The following is an 18327-nucleotide window of genomic DNA, read 5'->3' as shown; positions in this document are numbered from 1 at the left end:
AAAGTTTCCACACATAAAGATAACACAGTTTCAATTTTATAAAGTGACCCTCCATCTGGATGCCTAAGAAATAACTGCAGAATTTTCAGCTGACTTCCCAATATACATATATGCACTAGAAGCTGAACACCCATCTGAAAGCCACAGTGCTGTTAGCCTTCAGAAAAGCGTAAAAAACAGAAACCAAGAATGCCTCACAAATAAAGCAAGGTATTACCATCACCTAACAGAATGAATTGCAGTTTATCTGGTCTTCTGCACATTTGTCACATCAAAATCTTTCACCCACTTTCTGAAGCAAAAGTTTGGTGCAATATTGGACTGAAGTGAAAGTGTCTAGACATTATTTTCAAAATCAAATTAAAAAATCTAATTTTGTTTTGATGATACTAGTTCCATTACTCCACTATACAGCTGAAGCACTGCACACCTACAGCAACTGTAGGGAAATGCAGTGGCCGCTCAAGCAACTCCTAAAAACAATAGTACTAGAGTTTCAACACCTTTATGAACCTAAAAAATAAAACTACATCTTTCATAGGCTCACTTGTTCAATTTTATCAGTTTTTCTTTCCCCTCTGAGGTGTCTGTGTATCTAAACAAAGTCAGGTTTCCAGCAGCAACAAACATTTGACTCACTAAAACCCAGCCTCTAAAGAAAACTAACTTCAGATCATATTAATGCAAATACTATAATGCTCCAAATCACAAAAGCCACTTGTTTTGGCATGAGCAGCCTAGTTACAATATTTTGGTTGATCAGTTCAGAATTTAATCACTGGATACAGGCTGCTGCATTTATTAGAAACTGGACTGCTAGCAACTGACGGGCTATAGCTACATGCACGCAAGAATGAAAAAAAAATTAATGGAATGAAATAGAGATTAAGTAAATGATTTTTATGCACCTGGCAATAAGCAAACATCTTTATTGCAAAACAAAGACAAGCCATGAAAAATTACAAAATTATCTTTTAATCACCAGTGAGCTTTCTACAGTCTCCTATTTGAACAGGATAATAGTTATTATGTAGATCCCTAAGCAACTGCCTCATGGGGAAGTTACATCACCAGTATGGGAAAGAATCACCCCCTCCTCCCTTCTCCCTGGAACAGAGCTTGGTGCCTTCAGACAGACTGAAATTTAAAATCCTACAGCTTCACCCAGCTGATCCCATCCACTGGAACACATCTACAAGTGCCCAGGGATGGCAGAAACCACAGGAGAGAAATATGCCCTTTCAGCATTTCATGCACTGATGAGCCTTGTAACAGATAAACATACCCTACAGCAGCTAAACTGACATGTTATAACAAAGAGGAAATGCAAGACTTAAAAATTTCATCAGATTACTATTTACTCCCCTTTTTCAGAGGCACAGTACACTGAATAAGTCAACACTCAAATGTATCAGACTGCATTAACTAAAAACCAAGCTCTGCAGAACAAATTTTATCAGGGCTAAAATGTTTCAAAATTTAACAGCCACAGACTTGCATGCTTAAATTCGCAGACTGGCAGTTCAGAAGTACATCATATGACAATAATTCCGTGTTTAAGTGTGAGGCCTTTTTGAAGAAAGCAACATTTCATCTTCCTGCAACACTACTAACACTAGGTCCCATTTTTTCTCCCACTAGTGCACAGTGCAAGCAACACTAGTGCCTGTGGGCCACCAGAATGGCAAGCTCTGCTTGTGGGACACACAGAAGACTCCAGTGAGACCTGTGAAGGTACCTGTGGCAACCCATACTTTTTAAGGATAAACTGCCTCACCACTCTGGCATACGCACACAGCAAGTGGCTCACCGACCGGGAGTGGGGAAGGCCGACCACTGTGCTCCCGCTCACCCCGCTCTTCACCTCCCTGCACCGGGTGCTGCCAAAGGCGGGGAGCCGGCCGGGCACGGGGCCTCCTGCCCGCAGCGGCATCGGAGCTGGCCGGGCACGGGGCCTCCTCAGCGAGGGCAGCAGCTGAGCAGGCAGGCAGGCAGCTGCGGCCACGCTTCTACCTGGCAGGCCCACACCTGAGCACCACCTGAGGAGGGGTGTCAGGGCCCCTCTGCCACAGCTGCTAACTAGGAAGATGATGAAAGTCTCAAGGGGGAGAGAGCACAAGTGGACACCTGCTACTACTGCGTAACGTTACAAAGGACACGAGTCCCTCGCTACATTTGTAGAAAGCCTTGAGGTATTACTGTATTTAAAGAAATGTTGGGAAAGCTATTTGGTTGAAATATTACTGTAAACAGAAGGGAAAACTAAGCTTAATAGACACCCTTGTGAGCAAAAACCCAAGGGTAAAAATGCCCTGCACTTAGCACTGTCACTAAATGACTGTGTAATTTAATTTCCCAGAAACCCATTAGCTTTCACAAAAGGAAAATGAAGAGCAGATGAGAGCAATTCTTTGGTGCGAGTGGAATTTATTTAATGTAGTACCTGGGGAAAAACAAAATACCAAAAAATAAAAAAGGTAAATCTGAAACTGTACCAACTGATACAAAACATCACAAACCTAGAAAGCTTCAGCCAGCAGGTCGGCAGCTCTGCACCAGCCATAACCAGTGTCAGCTCCGAGGTTTTACAGGTACAACTGATGACAGCCTGCCTCTGCCCACCACACCACACCAGAGCTAGGGCACTGCCAGGTCCAGAAACACCCCAGAAAAAAAGCATTGCTAGCATTTAAAACAACAACAACAAAATCTCTATTTATTTATAGAGATTTTATATATTCATGTATGAAGCAAATGATATGTATAATCTGGGAGAAAGGCAGAAATCATTGAAATTTAACTTAAAACATTACTCTGGGTTTGAAATTTTTGTTCTAAAACCCACAATACTACAGAAATCACATTAGGCTTTTAGCCAATTTATAAACCCAGTGTCAATCAAGCAATTAAGCAGAGTGACATGCCCCAAAGGAATACATTCTTGGAAGGAAATTTAAATGTATATCTTCTATTTGCCAGATTCATTATATGCAGTGATTTGGAAAACAACTGATTTTTTTAAAAAAACATAAGCCTACCTGAAGCAACAAAACATGAAGATTTACCGAGGTGAAGCAATGACAACACTTACTTTAGGAAAAGTAGCTATGATATATAAACACATAAAGGAGTCAGCATCTTGATATTTTTAGCTTTCATAATCAAAACAACAAGTGATTTGATTAAAACATAAATGTAATGCTGTGAAACTGCATGATGCCAGTTACTGTAAAGTTAATTTCAAGGAACTTTTCCAGCACAGAAAGTTTACAGTATATGGTTTGTGGTGGACCCATCTCTTAGAGAAGAAGACCCCATACCCCTAAGTATTGTAACTGTGGATGATGATCTACTTGCATCTTTTCTACTAAGAAAAATTTTTCTGAACTCTCAGCCTACAATAAAATTTGACAGATAATTATGCACTATTTGAAGCTTATTAGCTATCCTTTTACAACTTTCTTTCAACTTACTGTCCTGCTACTGTTAAATGAGATGAACTGGAGCACTTGTCATAATCTTTGTTGTGCTCCTATTTTGTCATTTTCTTCTTGTAACATTTTCCTCTTTCCTCCTAATGAATTCTCTGAAGGATACAGAATATTCTGTCCCTACCATTCTCCAAGTTAATACCAATGTAACTGCATATAAATTATTTCAACTCAATCTTGCTATTACTCATGTCTCTGGAGATCATTTCCATTGTGATGCCTATTTTATTCCATGTGTTAAATTAATAATGACTACAGAAGGCAATTGAAGGAAATCTAACTATTATTTTGGACAAATGCAAGGTCTGCCAACTCACTACTTGTATCTGCCTTCTTCCTTCCTAAAAGGTAATTAAAACAAGATTCCTAGCAAAAACTGTAATGGCATCATTCATAACATTTGCCATTTTAATAACTATTTACCCTTTCTTGATTCCTACTATTGCCTTCGCCATCATGAAGTCATTCAATAATAAGCTCTATCTTTTTGATTACAAAATGCTTTTACTGAAGGGCTACTGAGGAAGAAGACTAGCAGTTTTCCCAAAGATTAGTGAGATTCTTTACTGAGAAACAATTCAGATGCATGCCCTCTTTTAATTGTATTTTAAAGTTCAAAAGCCTCTCCTTTTACAGAGAATAACCTTCCTCACATTGAGGTTTAAAAGCCGTACATCACCTGTTCAAGAGCAGTATCAATACTGGAAAGCTTACAGAGACTTCACCTATTTACCATGTTGCTTCAGAAAAAATGTCCCTAATGTTAATCTTTAAACATACTTATCACTCTATTCAAGCTAACTGGAGTTTTTAACTTAAAAGTCAAACAACAGATTCTACAATAAAAATTAGACATAGTAATTTCACTTGTTTGAAAGACGCACTGGAAAAAACACAATCATTCTTACAAACGTACACAATCAGGCAATCAAGTCAATTAAGTTAACAGTAACTCTAAAATCAGAAGGCATCCTAATCCAGATACTGATCACTCATTTATATGATTAATCCACAAAAATGAGTCTTTACTTCCACAGTAACTTGAAAGACTACCTTTGAAAAATCATGGAATTTGGCTTCAACCAATCAAGCACACCTATGCTCCCGCCACCCTTCACTCCACTCTCCAGTTTCTACCCAGTACATACCTGTTAACCACCTGCTACACTGATACAACACTGTTAAACACTAATAGAGGATAAAATAAATGGTGTATATAGATATGTAATTTACTTGCAAACCCTGTTTTGTGAAGCCTGATGACAAACCACCTGAGTGATTCAAGCCCATCAAGTACAACCAACATTAAAGGAAGCCACACTGCAAAAAAACCGAATATGTATTACTCTGCTTCCATTAGAGAGTACTATGTTTGGGTCTTTCACCTACTTCAGCCCGGACAAGAATCAGGCTTTCCCTTTATATTCACACTATAAATAGTTAGAGTATAAGAAACTATTTTTTGATTAATCATCTGAATCATCTATAGCTCTTATTAATGTAACAAGCTTCTACTCCCTCCTTCATAAATACTGACTGATGTGTATCTTGACTTCGCTGCACTGTCAGGTTCTGCATACTCTTAATACAGTCCATAAGAAAATACCATGGCCATACATAGCTTGAAGCAGAAGTGAGTTTGTTAGGAAGAGGAGCACAGTTACCACCCCACTAGGATACTAACAGGGGTGAGTGTTACATCAAAAGATGATATGAACCAAACTAGCAACTACAGCCCTGCAGATGGTCTACTAGCATCAGTGAGTAGGTGAGGTCAGGAAGATGCAAATGATCTAAAATCCCCCATTCCCACACATTCAGAGTTTCCAATTATGACAGTTTCCTGTTATCTTGGTTGACAGGTCTTCAAACCCTGTAGCTAGTTCAGGAACACCCAGGGCTCTAAAATATAACCCAATTAAACTGTAAAGCAACCAGTTAAAGAATTAATGAGGAAATAAGGAAGTATACTTGTAAAGAAAACTTTGAAGAATGATCTCTGTTTCTACTTCAAGGCACCGATTTCAACATGGCGAGCTTATATTCAGCCACCATCTTTTCACTCCCTATTGTCTAAATTTTTTAATGACTTTTTATCATGTACAAGCTTGTGACACCGTGTAGCACATGGATGATGAACACCGAGGACAGAAGTTTTGCCTTTATCTTTTCTACCTCTTGTAAAAAGACAGACACACAAAAAAAAATTAAGTTACCCACTTCAACTTTCAAGACAGACCAACAAAACCCCTTTAAGCTATGTTCAAGAATGATCTGCTTTCTTTCTTCCTGGTAAGCAGAAGTAGAAAAGTTAAATAGAATGAAGTCCAGGGAACAGTACAACAGAAGATACAATACCATATGCTTTAAGGGTCTTAGCAAAAACTGACCTCAACTTTTAGTACGCTGTGTACTAAAAGGCAGCATAATTACAGAGAAAAGATTCTCATATCCTTGTGAATAGTTTTCTAGAATGTAATTAAAACAGAAACTGTTGAATAAGCAAAGATTATGAAGTCTAAATGGAGCTACAATACCACCAATATATCTTAGCCTGATTTTCTTCATATCTCTATGGATACCAAAAGACTACGCTGGTGCCAAGAGGATTCAGTGCTTTTACTTAAAATACAAGCAACAGCCCTTCTTTTTTTATACTAACAAATCAACAGGATAATTCTGGAATTCGTTAGTGAAGAACACTAACCAATTCAACATAATAGCTTTACTTCCTCTGCAAAACACTTCAAAAAATATCTAAATGAATATGGAAATGCATCTTTCTGTGGCAAATTGTTCATTATTGAATCATTATCAACTCTTGTTAGACAAAATTTCTCTCTTTTGCAATGTACAAGATCATTAAAATGTTTGAGAGCTCCATCATGAAAGACAGTGGCACTTTATAATCCGCTATCTCTTCAGGCAAATATGCTTACGGCTGAACATAATACACAAAATAACAACATCCCCTTGACACACAATTCTTTCTTTTAATGGTGCTCTTAAGTGTTGACAGCAATGGTGAAATATGTTGTTGTTTTTTGTTGGGGGTTTTTTGGGGGTTGGTTATTTTTTTTTTTTTGTTGTTGTTGTTTTGTTTTTTTTAATAGTTTTTAACTATTTCAGAGACGTATTTCAGTCATGATAAAATGTTAAGAAGAGATGTGATTCTTAGATCTTCAGTGTGGACACTCCACCATTCCTATTAGACTAGTGAGATACTTCTTATAAGCTCATCAAGTTCATGTTCTTATCCTCAGAGGTTAAAAGGTGATGGAAGCTCACAGAATAATCAATCAACACATTAAATATAATCTACAGTAACTAATAAAATGGATGTTTTCATTCTGTTTATGGGAATGTACTCACAAGTTGCTACTAATGAACTGCATAACAATTTTTTGTCTAAAATGCTAAAGAAGAAATCTCATTTTTGTTTTCAATAGACAAAAATCCATGAACACAGACAGTGATACTACATAGAAAACTACTACTCAATGTTTTCAAGTAGCTTTTATCATTCCTCTCTCCAAACTTTCAGCATCAGCTTAAGATATGCTGCAAAAATTCATGATGTGAAAGCATGATATACAAAGCTGCATCCTATACTGTAACGTAAGTAAAATTAATATAATTTTTTGTTATGGCAAGCCAAAAAGCACAGGTGGAATACTTTTAAAAGCATACATAGAGTGTTTTGATATGTGCATTTCTTAGAGATCTATATTGAAAGCTTCCTATAATTCTTTGATGCATATAGAAGGAAATTAAGTGCTATTGCTCCAACAAAATAAAATCATTAAGAACTGTTAGCCATAAAGCATTACAAAACTATTTCAGTTCACAGCTGCTTTGGGTAGGTGACTGGCACATACACATCTTGCAATTCCTTAATTCTCTCTACAAAACAATCTCAAAAGGGACTTCTCAAATCTGTATTAATGATGTAATTCTATTAGGTCTAATGAAATCACCTAGCCATCTCTTCAATAAAACTGAAAAAATAAGAAGATACAGTTGCACCAATTATTTTCTTCATATAAAAGGCATATATTGCTTAGAAATCGGATGGCTCAAAATAAAAGCATGAGCACATAGTTTGCCTTTGGTAAAACAAATTTAATAAATAATTAAATAAATAAATAGATCAGACTTTGCTATATATTTTCATAAAGTAAGATCAGTATCAGCTACAAAGGCTAGAGCTATTCCATACATGCTACTAATCAAAATACTGGAGAAGCAATTGAAGTAACTTGTTTTTTCAGTCTCTTGTATTTAAAAAGGACAACATATTTTAAACAGTATTGGAGGGAAGCTCTACTTTGCTTTATCAAAACAATTAAGGGAAACCACATTTTAGCTTTACTGTTTTCAGATACAAGTATCATTGACCAATTGACACATACTCTCTCTAAACAAACACTACAGAAACAGCTATTTAAAAATTACATATTTTCAGGTTCATATATGAAGGTTTAAACGAAATTCTGTTTTCAGCAATAGCTGTGCTTTGTCTGCCTCAATTTCAGTGAAAATTAAAACAGTAAACAAAGACTGACTAAAGTAGAAAGATTTCCAAAAGAAATTGCAGACCACCGGGATTTGGATTTAAGTAATCCACTTAGATTACCATGGCTATGTCTTAAAAGGACAATGCTGAGATCACAAAATAGGTCATGTCTACAGGATGTAAAATATATAAGTGAAACAATGTCAAATGTACAAGTTCAGAACAAACACTCAGAGTCATCCTTAAGTTTAAGATACAAGAAGAAAAAAAATATGCCAAGACGATGTATTGCCAAACAAAAAATATTTTGAAATCAACATTTCTATGCTCCAAACTGGAATAGGGAGAATAAAAATTTCAAACAATGCCATCAGTACATTAATATGTTTCAGGTAACACAAAAATGCCATGAAGAAAAAGCTTTCAGTACCTAAGCCCACAGTATAACATACATTTTGCTTGCTTGTTTTTCCAGTTTCAAAAGCAGAAAGTGCTGGACACTGACAGGCCTGGACGCAGTAGCATTTGTCCAGCAAAATATAAGTTTGCATCTACTTTTCAGAACTTACAATGTTTCTAATATAACACATATCAAAGAAATTAGAAAATTAGAGGCAAGACATCAAATTATTAGCTGAAGAAAAGCCTAGACTCCTACACAGTTCAGGAATCAATAGTGTTATAAAAATAATACTTTTTTTTTAAATGCACAAACTAAAAATTGCTATAGGTGTCTTCTCAGCAAAAGTTACTGAAAATTCAGCTTTAAAATAACTTAGGATTTACAAGAGAAATGTAAAAATCAAATCAAAATGTATCAGCTTCCTAGATCAACTTGAAAAAATCTGGGTGGTTTCTTCTTCTAAAAAGTCCTGACAATGGCCTTTATGAGGAATTTGCCCAACATAAAAAGATTTCAATAGGAAAGTCACTGTTGCTATGAGAAACAGCAACTTCCAGATGCTTGACATGTCAGGCCTAGACAAGGGAATGAAAAATGTCTCTTTCTGACCAAAGAGGCTTTGAGGGGATACTCGTAAAGAATTACCTACTTACCCATCAGATTTGAGTTCATGAAAGGTGTCGGGGACAATCCTTCATGGGGCCCTAATCGACTGTCATTCAAGTGATCACTGTAATGAGGACTGTCTGCAAAACCCTAGAGAAAAAAAGACCAGAGTATTAAACAGATTATTTGGCAGCCCAGCTAATTGAGTGTAATGACACTTTCCTAATTAAACGTGCAGAGTCACAATTGGTCATTAATCACAAAAGTTGGCTTTTGGGTCTATCTCACAGAAGTTACTCCCTGCCCACATTTTACTTTCTCCCCCATCAAAAAGAAACCACATAATTTCGTAATAAGCTGTATCCTCACAGACAATATTTCTAACAATCGAGTAATACTGAGGATATTTTAATACTTGAATCCTCCTAGAGCTGCGTCGCTAACCACTGAGGGAGTAAAATTAGTCTGAAGAACTCACAACTGTTTTTCAATTGTTTGTTTTTCCTAAGGTTTTTGTTTGCATTAATAAAATACCACAGTAAAAAGGTCAGGAAGAGTCACTGACATCAGGAAAAAATGTTAGTGCAAATGAGAAGAAGAAATACCATTTCCCGCTGCAGGCTGCTATTAATGTTACAGACTAACAGGCATTTTGACACCTTCTCATTACTAAATAGCATATCTCACTGACAAAAGATTTACTTTCAAATAGTGATTAAATAAACAATTTTGTCACCCAATTTGGAAATAAGGACTCAAATGGAAATACTGTTTTGCACTTTCCTAGCATTAATATAGCCATCTTAGCAGGTGTGGAGTCACCCTTATGCAAGTTAGGAAACATAGGCTTATTGAAAACTTGTGCCAAAGGTATAGAGACACGAAACACAGAGGCTCTAGAATGCACATATTATTTAATAATCCAAATTACTTAAAATGCTCTTTTATACATTTCAAGATGCTTTTAGATTTTTCCATATAAAAGGTATGAATATGGCATTTACCATTCAGAATAATCAGATATGCACTGAATCACTTAGTCTGTACCAAAACATGAGAGACCTCACACTCCAAATTGGACCTCCTTCGTAGCCGAAGTTTTGAAAAACATTTCATAAACCTTATCTTAGAATTCCCACTTACTTCTCGAAGTCTGGTAGAGAGAAACCTAAAGCTCAGGCCTAATTAAGGGAGGGAGGGACAGGAAATTGTTCACAGCTACCAGAAAGCATCCCAAGTGCCTTGGGACTATAAAATCATCAATCACTGAACATTTATCATTTTTTCAGACCGCAGGCTCACACATTCAAGACAGCATTAATGGGGCTGAAACAGGCCTCACTATCTTTGCAGGCGTGCTGTCAGTTCTACCAAAGGGCTAGTAACTGAGGGCTAAATAACTGTCAAATCACTACTGCTGCTTATGGATGCATGTCACAACTCTTGCTGCTATTCAGCTTTAAAAATAATCTTCTGGGAGTCCCAACTCCCAAATGAATCTTTGGCTGACTTTATCTACTTCAGAATCGGCGATACACATGTGATAGGCATTCAGAAACAATCTCAGTGACATTTACAACTTGGTTATGACCACAAGGGTGTCCTCTGGTAACCGTGACCTAGCCCCGTCTGTCAGACAAGCAGCGTGCAGCAGCAGCTGCTGAGGAAATGGAATGGCTCCTAGCTAAGGTCACCACATGTGGTTTATTTTTATGCTGAAATGAAACAAAAAAGAAATTAGATCTGCTGAATAAAGAAATATTAATTTGTAAATGGAGGACCAAAAAAATAAAGCTCCTAAGTAGGTGGCTTCCTATTTGTCTATTTGCTTGCACTCATTATTCTGGGTTCTTTTAAAAAATATTTTCCCCAAGACAACAGTTCAACTATATTTTATTTTTAAAAGAAAGAAACTAGGAAGTACACTATCAGTGATAGAAGAGGATCTATATCTCAGACATTCATAAAGTGGTGCCTCGATAAGCCCCAGCAACTGAAATCCTCAAGAGATCTTTATTTACAAAATAAATAGTAAAACTACTGAAAATAAGAGTAAGACTCATTTCATACAATTACACATCATGCAACACAATCTACGTAATGTACAGGATTAATATTCCTCCCCCAAAACAGAGGCATTGGAGAACTGAGTGGGTAGTTTACACAAATCAGCATTCTCCCTTCTACCATCAGAATTCCTCCAAATAATCCTTTACATCATTTTGTTTCCATATACCACCTCAGTTTCCCAGAATGCACTTGCATCCAATTACCACAGAATCAAAGTTATATTTCTACACCATTAGAAAAATCAACTACTATTTATCTACCTAGAAAATGCTCCAAGAAGTCCTTCACAGCACTAAAGCCATTGAAAACAGAACATTTACTATACGGGGGGGGGGGGGGGAAATGTACTAAAGTATATGCAAGAATTTTGAATAGAATTGTTTTTTCTGCATTTGAACTCAATTCCTTTACTAAAATCAATTGTGCCAGGCATTTCATTCTTTGTCATGCCTAACAGAATTTACACTTGTAAAAAGAGTAACCCCTCCCAGCCTTCATCTACAGTGGACCTACGTAAAGAGGTCTTAACATGGCCACCATCCTTGACACCAGCTATTCAGAATCTCAGTAATGAGTTATGGATTATCAACTCAAGCAGCAGAGTTTTGTTTGGGATTAGAAACCCTGGGCTGATTCCCACATATAACTCACTCACACTAAATGAATACAAAATAACCACAAACACATGCAGTTTTGATTTAACAAACTACTTTTGCACTTCACAAAAGTAAATTAAGCAAAATCAGAAGAGCTCTAAGGACAGTGATTTAAATTACACAGAGTTATTTCAGAGCATTCTTCACATTTAAAATGTAATTCAAATAAAATTGCATTCCTGATACTATTCCTTGCTTTTACATCTGTATTGTTAACTTACAAAACAAACAGCATAAAGTTCTACTGGGAAGAGATTTAATCAATCATAGATGAAAACATTAGGAGCTTCCAATAGCTTCTGAAAAGCTACCGGAATCTTCCAGTTATACAATAGAGGCTTAAAAAAAAAAAAAAATGTATTTAACTAATATGATAGTGCAAATTAACAACATATGTTTACTGCTTTAAGAAGAACACAGTTCAGAGACTTAAAAAGTCTGTCTGCAACACCAATAAAGGATAGTGGTTCATTAAAAGGTACATCCCACCTGTGTGACTAACAAAGAGAAAACACCATCAGCTGTCATCTCAACTCATCCCTCACAGCAAAAGCAACAGAAGGTGGTGATGGGAATATATATAAATTTCTACCAGAGCCCCTTTTCAAATCTGTGTTTTGGACTCAGTAATATACACTGCCAAATTTCATTCTTTCCTTCCCAGAAAACAGTTCATGGCAATTTTGAAGACCAAGAGGACTCACTTCATCATAGCTATATTGATACAGACTCCAAGCAGAAATGGGAGCTACTTATCTATGCCAAAAGCTATTCTACCTCTTAGGAAGAGGTAGAAAAAATATGCCAAAAGCTATTCTACTTAATGATGCATACTCTGACCTGACTGCTGGAACAGGCTGGTGATGTCATTCTTTGGACCACAGGTGGGTTTCCAAAGCCCTCTGGAGGATTGTTACCTTCAAGGCAAATTTGACACAGAAAGGCTGGAAAAGACACTCCATGCTGAGTATACTTCCCTATTTCTGCCACCTTTGCTCCCCAGCAAACATACCAATGGACTAGCATGGATCAGAGTGCACAGTTTGAGATTTAGCAAATAACTGGTGAAAAGTCTGCAAAATAGGAGTTACTGGACAAATTTATTTTCTGTTCTGAGCACCCTATTCTGAAGTGACTGCAGATAGCTCAGGGCTTTTTTCTCTGTATGGGAAGAAAGCTGGTTTTGAATATTAGATCCCATAGCTGTAAACTCAAAACCATCTTCTTTGTTCCAACCTCTTACATAGCTACTACACAAGCAAGCTTTAACCCAAAGGAAGACAAACTTTTCTTTCTGTATTGTTATAGCCCCAGTAAAGTCTAATGGGGGCTAACTGTTCCCTTACAACATTTTGTACTGTTGTCACCATTTTGCAACAGGCCTGTCCCTGGATTTCAGTCTGCATGCTTGTAATCAGAAAGACAAAGTTAGACACATCTACAAATAAAAGCAACAAGTATTGTCTATTAACAATAGCTGCCATGAAATGCAGCTGAAAGACTACTACTAATTCGCACTGCAATTTAACTGAAGTGAAGGCACTCTCAACACTGAACGCTCACATTTTATTCATTTTTCACATATTACACTGGATCAGAGTGATGTTCTCTAATAATTCAAATAAATTCAGTCCATCAATTTAAAAAAAAAAAAAATATATCAACCTTTGCAACAGTTTTCATTCGCATCTCTTCTGGATAAGATGCCCCAAGTTTCCAAGTGATTTAGGCATTGTCTGTATTAGGGGGATTTTCCATGCACAGGTACGTTAGCAGAGTCAAAAAATCTGAAACTATTTACAAAAACATAAATAGTTGTATACAGAAATATATTGTTCTAGAAGACAGAAAGAAAAAGAAAAAAACAAAACAAACAAAAAAAAAACAATAAAAACCAGAAAACACACTCCTTACTAGGCATGTTTATTTTAACAAAGTATAAGGGACAGCCTGACACAATAAGCCTATGCCTCATTTTACAAAATAAAATGGTAATTAACCTCCTAAATCTCAGTATCTTTCAATGACCATTGAAGTTCTGACATTTTGGTTTAAGTCAATCACAGAACTCACCTAAGAAGCAGCCAAAAGGCCTCCCCAGATCACTGTTCCTACCCCTTTTTCTTTGCACAAGTTCCAGGGCTTCTGTAGGATTCATCCTCTCCCTTTTGCTTCCACGTCAAAAACATAAAACTATTGTCCCTTAGTAATTATTTTCTGAACTCACACCAGGATTTTTCCATACATAAGCAAAACTGTACTCCTGACCCTAACTAAAGCTGTGGGTTTTTTGGTTTTGTTTTTAAATAAGTACATCTTATTTCCACTTCAAGGTATTATTGGAAAAAACAAAGTAGACACTGTAACTACATGGCACACAGTTTTCCCATCTATTTACTGACTTAATGGAACTACTTTTTCCCGTATGGCTAACTACTCCACAGCATTTCATTTGCTTAAGTCACTAAACTGGAGAAAACAGGTTTTTTCCCTTTGTTTCTCCTCCCTTAACCACAAGCCCTATCCTACACACGTCCCTGGGAATAGACCAAAATCCAACCCAGTTGTGGCTCATTACAAAGCTGTGCTATCAGTAAGTGGGTATTTGCATTTTAGCAACTTACAATTTAGCTCCATTATCACCTTTAAACTTAAGACATTCAAATTTCACTAAAATGAATAGTTGACTTCACAGTTTGATGTGGCTACAGATGAAAAGATTATATTTAATGAGTGTTGCTTCCAATTTCTTGAGTTTTACAGTTTGGCTGATCTTAACTAACAAATATTAATTGTTTAAAACTCAGGAGTACTGAGGTCCCTTCCAAGCTAAATTTGGCTATGGTTATATGAATCGGGAAACAGTCATCTAAATGACTAATGTGTAAATGAACAACAGTGAATCTACTGCTGAAATCCAATTTATTTTGAATTATCTGCCTCTCCAAACTAGTCTGAGCATTCTAAAGACAAACAAGAGGTGAAAAAAAAAAAAAAAAAAGGGGGGGTGGGGGCAAGGGAGGAGTGCAGGGAGAGGAAAGGTGTGATGCTGAGACAGCAAGAAACAGATGGACAGACCCAGAGAGACTGACCACGCTCAGGAACATTGTGGTGAGTCACTGACTAAAGATTAGACAAGAGGCTCTGGGCAATAGCTATACCAGCATGTCCTAACTAATTTAAAAGATTATGGATTATCTGATCATGTGTGTTTCCAGAAATAAACTACCATTTTGTTTTGGAAAGAGTTTTTTCAGTCATTGAGTCTATGTCTTTGTGAACGGCTCCTACAGGAATGACTACAGAGCCAAAACCTGGCTGGGTCTATTGAACATAGAGATCAGAAAGAACCTTGCAAAAATGAAGGTAACCTAACAATAAATCCAGAGAAGAGTAGTCTCAATTTCTGCCTTGAGGATTACATGCACTATATTCATTTATCTTAACCAAACACCAAGAAACATCACATTGTCACAGGTCATGGTAGAACTCCATTTAAATCACTAAGTCTTGCAGCAACCCATTAGCTGGGAACAAATGCTGTTTCTAAACAGTCACCAAATGAATTTTACGAAGTACTCACCCAAGAATAAGAGGGAAAGACACAGTGAGACAGCAAAATGTATACGTTCCCGAATATACTTCTGACAAAAAAAGTACTAAAGAATCACAGAGATCCACACAGCTGTATTGTAAGAATTCAGTCTATCATTTTTAAATAAAATACTTCATACAATTTGAATAATTTTAAGACTGAAAATAAAGAACTTCCAGACAACTCTACAAGAACAAAGCAAGTCTGAAAACTTACTCTCAAGTTATTTCTAGAGAGACTATTAGGTTGTATGTAGCAATTGCAACTACACCACAGTTTGTAACTCTATGAACCAGAGATGTGCACAGAGACTTTGCTGTGAGAGAATGGGGAATTACAGGATAAATCAGTTTGTGGCTGAACATAATTAATGAACAATGTATAAACCTCCTAAGCAACACCAACAAAAAAATCCAACCAACTGGCATTATGATCAGAAACCAAAATTCAACTCAGCTTCTTCAATAACCAAATCTTTTCTAACACAACCAATATTAAATGCAACCAGCAACCTGCTTTTCTCTGGTGTAACAGTACCAACATCCTCCATAAGGACAACATACAGGTCTGTCACAGGTCAAACAAAAAATTACCTTAAAATGCCAGGGGCAGGGGGAACGGAGCAGATGGATAATGATGGGAGACTCCCCACACTCCTTAGACCATTTAATGTATGTTACTATCAATTGCCTGCTACAATCCAAAAGCTAAGAGACGAAGCTGAAGACCCATCTGAAACACCAAGAAAACACACACCTCTTCCATCCACAGGCTCCATGTGTGCCAGCCTGCTGAGAACAGGCAGTACTTCCACTCATCTTGCTTTACTGTGCAAGAAACTTGTATAATACTTGTTAAACACGGGAATGAATGCAGTTAGCTGGCAGAGATCACCCAGCTGCACCAGAAAAGAGGAACTGTACACTTTCTAGTTTTAATTTTTATTCCCTTTCACTATCAGCAAGTTTTAATCTTCCACTACAATATCCTAAAGACAGAAATGTATCTTTATATGTTACTTGGTCACCTACTACATGGTGGGGAAAAAGCAGCTATCACTACCTCAGATTTCAGGTATTATTGAGAAAAGTCAAGAGAGCTTGCACAAGTACCCTCCAAGTGTCACCATAAATTACGTGCTTTGTGACAGAGCTCCAAAAATATTAATTAGCTTATTTTCACATATCAAGCTGAAATAGGTAGAAACTATGTGTGCAGGAATGGAATATGAGAACAACTGAAAACAGGGTTTGTTTATTTATTCTTAACCTGGTAGAGCTTTGGAAGGGGAAAGGGGACATAACACATTGAACAAGGAATCTATTTTGAAATAATCCCTGTTTTCTCCAGTTCTAAATCCATTTCCAGGAAGTTAACTTAGCGAATGATGAATCTCATTTTAAACAACTAAACCCAATGGCCAAGTGCACCACTCTAAACTCTTGTGAGACAAATATCAACATGGTATGTAATGGGACAATTGCCTGGCCACATGGCAAAATAATTAGTGAACAAAATCTAATGCTAATTTCAGTATGATAAGTAGTTGCAATAAAAACAAACAAGAAAACCTCAATCCAAACCAGAAAAACACTTCTCCAATATAGCTTATATGACTGAAACCAGACTTTTCTAGCCCTTATCTAAGCTTTAACAAGGAAGTAAAATAATACAAGTACAGACAACATACTTACAATAAATGCTTCAAGACAATACTTAAAAACCTAACCAAAGCATTCAGAACTTATGTATCAGAACTTGCTTTGAAAAGTGCTGCCGATAAATCGAATTAGAATGTAAGCTGCATTTGCGAAAGTACGCTGTGCACTGAATATGAACTATTTAATTTTGGCTTTGATTTCACACTGAATCATCTGCTTACTTACAGAATACATCGGGAAAAGCAAATAATCAGAAGAACCACCAAACAGTATCCCTCCCCCCGCAAAAAAAAAACCAATAGAGGACAAAAAGGACACAAATACAACAGACTTGATAACACTTACTGTATTTCTGTGTCCCTCTTGTCTTGTTTTGCTATTTAACAGCTTCCTTTCTTGTTATGTACCTGAGATTAAGAGGTATAAAATACTATTTCAAAACCTGCTATCTCATTACTATTTTTTTGACTTCTTTGCAAATTAAAAGTACTACTTGTGGTAGGAAGGGAAAGAACAGTTTGGGCATATAGTATTTTGGGTTCCAATTCATGTCTGAGTATTTTACATACAAAAGAGGGCATAACCTGTTGACAACCTTTTGACCGATGCTACAAAACCATCTAAATCTAATAGTGGTATCTTGATCAGTTCAGCTCTGGCTTCAAGTAAATATATAGCGAGTTACGTAAATGGAAAGGAAGATAAACTGCATACTCAGTACTGAAGCTAGATTCTACGTTAAATCAGGTCAAAATGTACACTCACAGCTTTTAGTGCAATATACATGCTGGAAGATACTTAAAACACCCACAGTTCAGATTTTGGAAGAAAATATCCCAGCTATTTTACGCTAAATTTTTAACTGTTAAAATTATTATGTGTGTATATATAAAAAGGCTATCCAGCAAGGAAATGTCTTACAAAAATATTTTTAGATTTGCTTGATTTGGAGACAGCAATCTAGACAGATGAAAAACTAACTTCCCCCTTTTATTGCAAAGACATGTTACAACAAAATCACAATGAAAGAAAACCTCACAAAGCATTATTCTTCATAATAAAATAGAAGTAATCATTAGCCACACCACAATAAAAACTATGGTCAAAAAATGTTTAATTAAAAGCTAACGTTTATCCCAAAGAAAGTGATTATACCAATTTGTTGCTAGGTTATGAGTTTATTACAACTCTCTAATTATGCAGGAAAGCTAAAAAGTTCAGAAGCATCTCACAACATGAGGACAAAACTTTCAAGTGTTGTAGGGCAATATATTATTGTGTAGCAAACATGCTACTTGCTTCAAGTACCTCAGAGTTTGCTTTGTACAG

General features: G+C 36.5%; 1 protein-coding gene across 7 annotated transcripts in view; it reads right to left on the bottom strand.

Annotated features, from left to right (window-relative positions):
- Positions 1 to 18327, bottom strand: part of TCF12 (transcription factor 12) — a 174612-nt gene that overhangs the window by 102407 nt on the left and 53878 nt on the right. For all 7 annotated transcript variants that reach the window (XM_042803706.1, XM_042803704.1, XM_032990141.2 and 4 more), the window contains exon 6: positions 9064 to 9166. In XM_042803706.1, the coding sequence (XP_042659640.1) occupies positions 9064 to 9166 (103 nt within the window). The remainder of the gene's footprint in view (positions 1 to 9063; positions 9167 to 18327) is intronic.

The sequence above is a fragment of the Tyto alba genome, unplaced genomic scaffold, assembly GCF_018691265.1.
Source record: "Tyto alba isolate M040663 unplaced genomic scaffold, T.alba_DEE_v4.0 Super-Scaffold_41, whole genome shotgun sequence".
Classification (NCBI taxonomy): Eukaryota; Metazoa; Chordata; class Aves; order Strigiformes; family Tytonidae; genus Tyto; species Tyto alba.
Note: the sequence above shows the minus strand (reverse complement) of the source record. Positions and strands in the feature narration are given on the sequence as shown.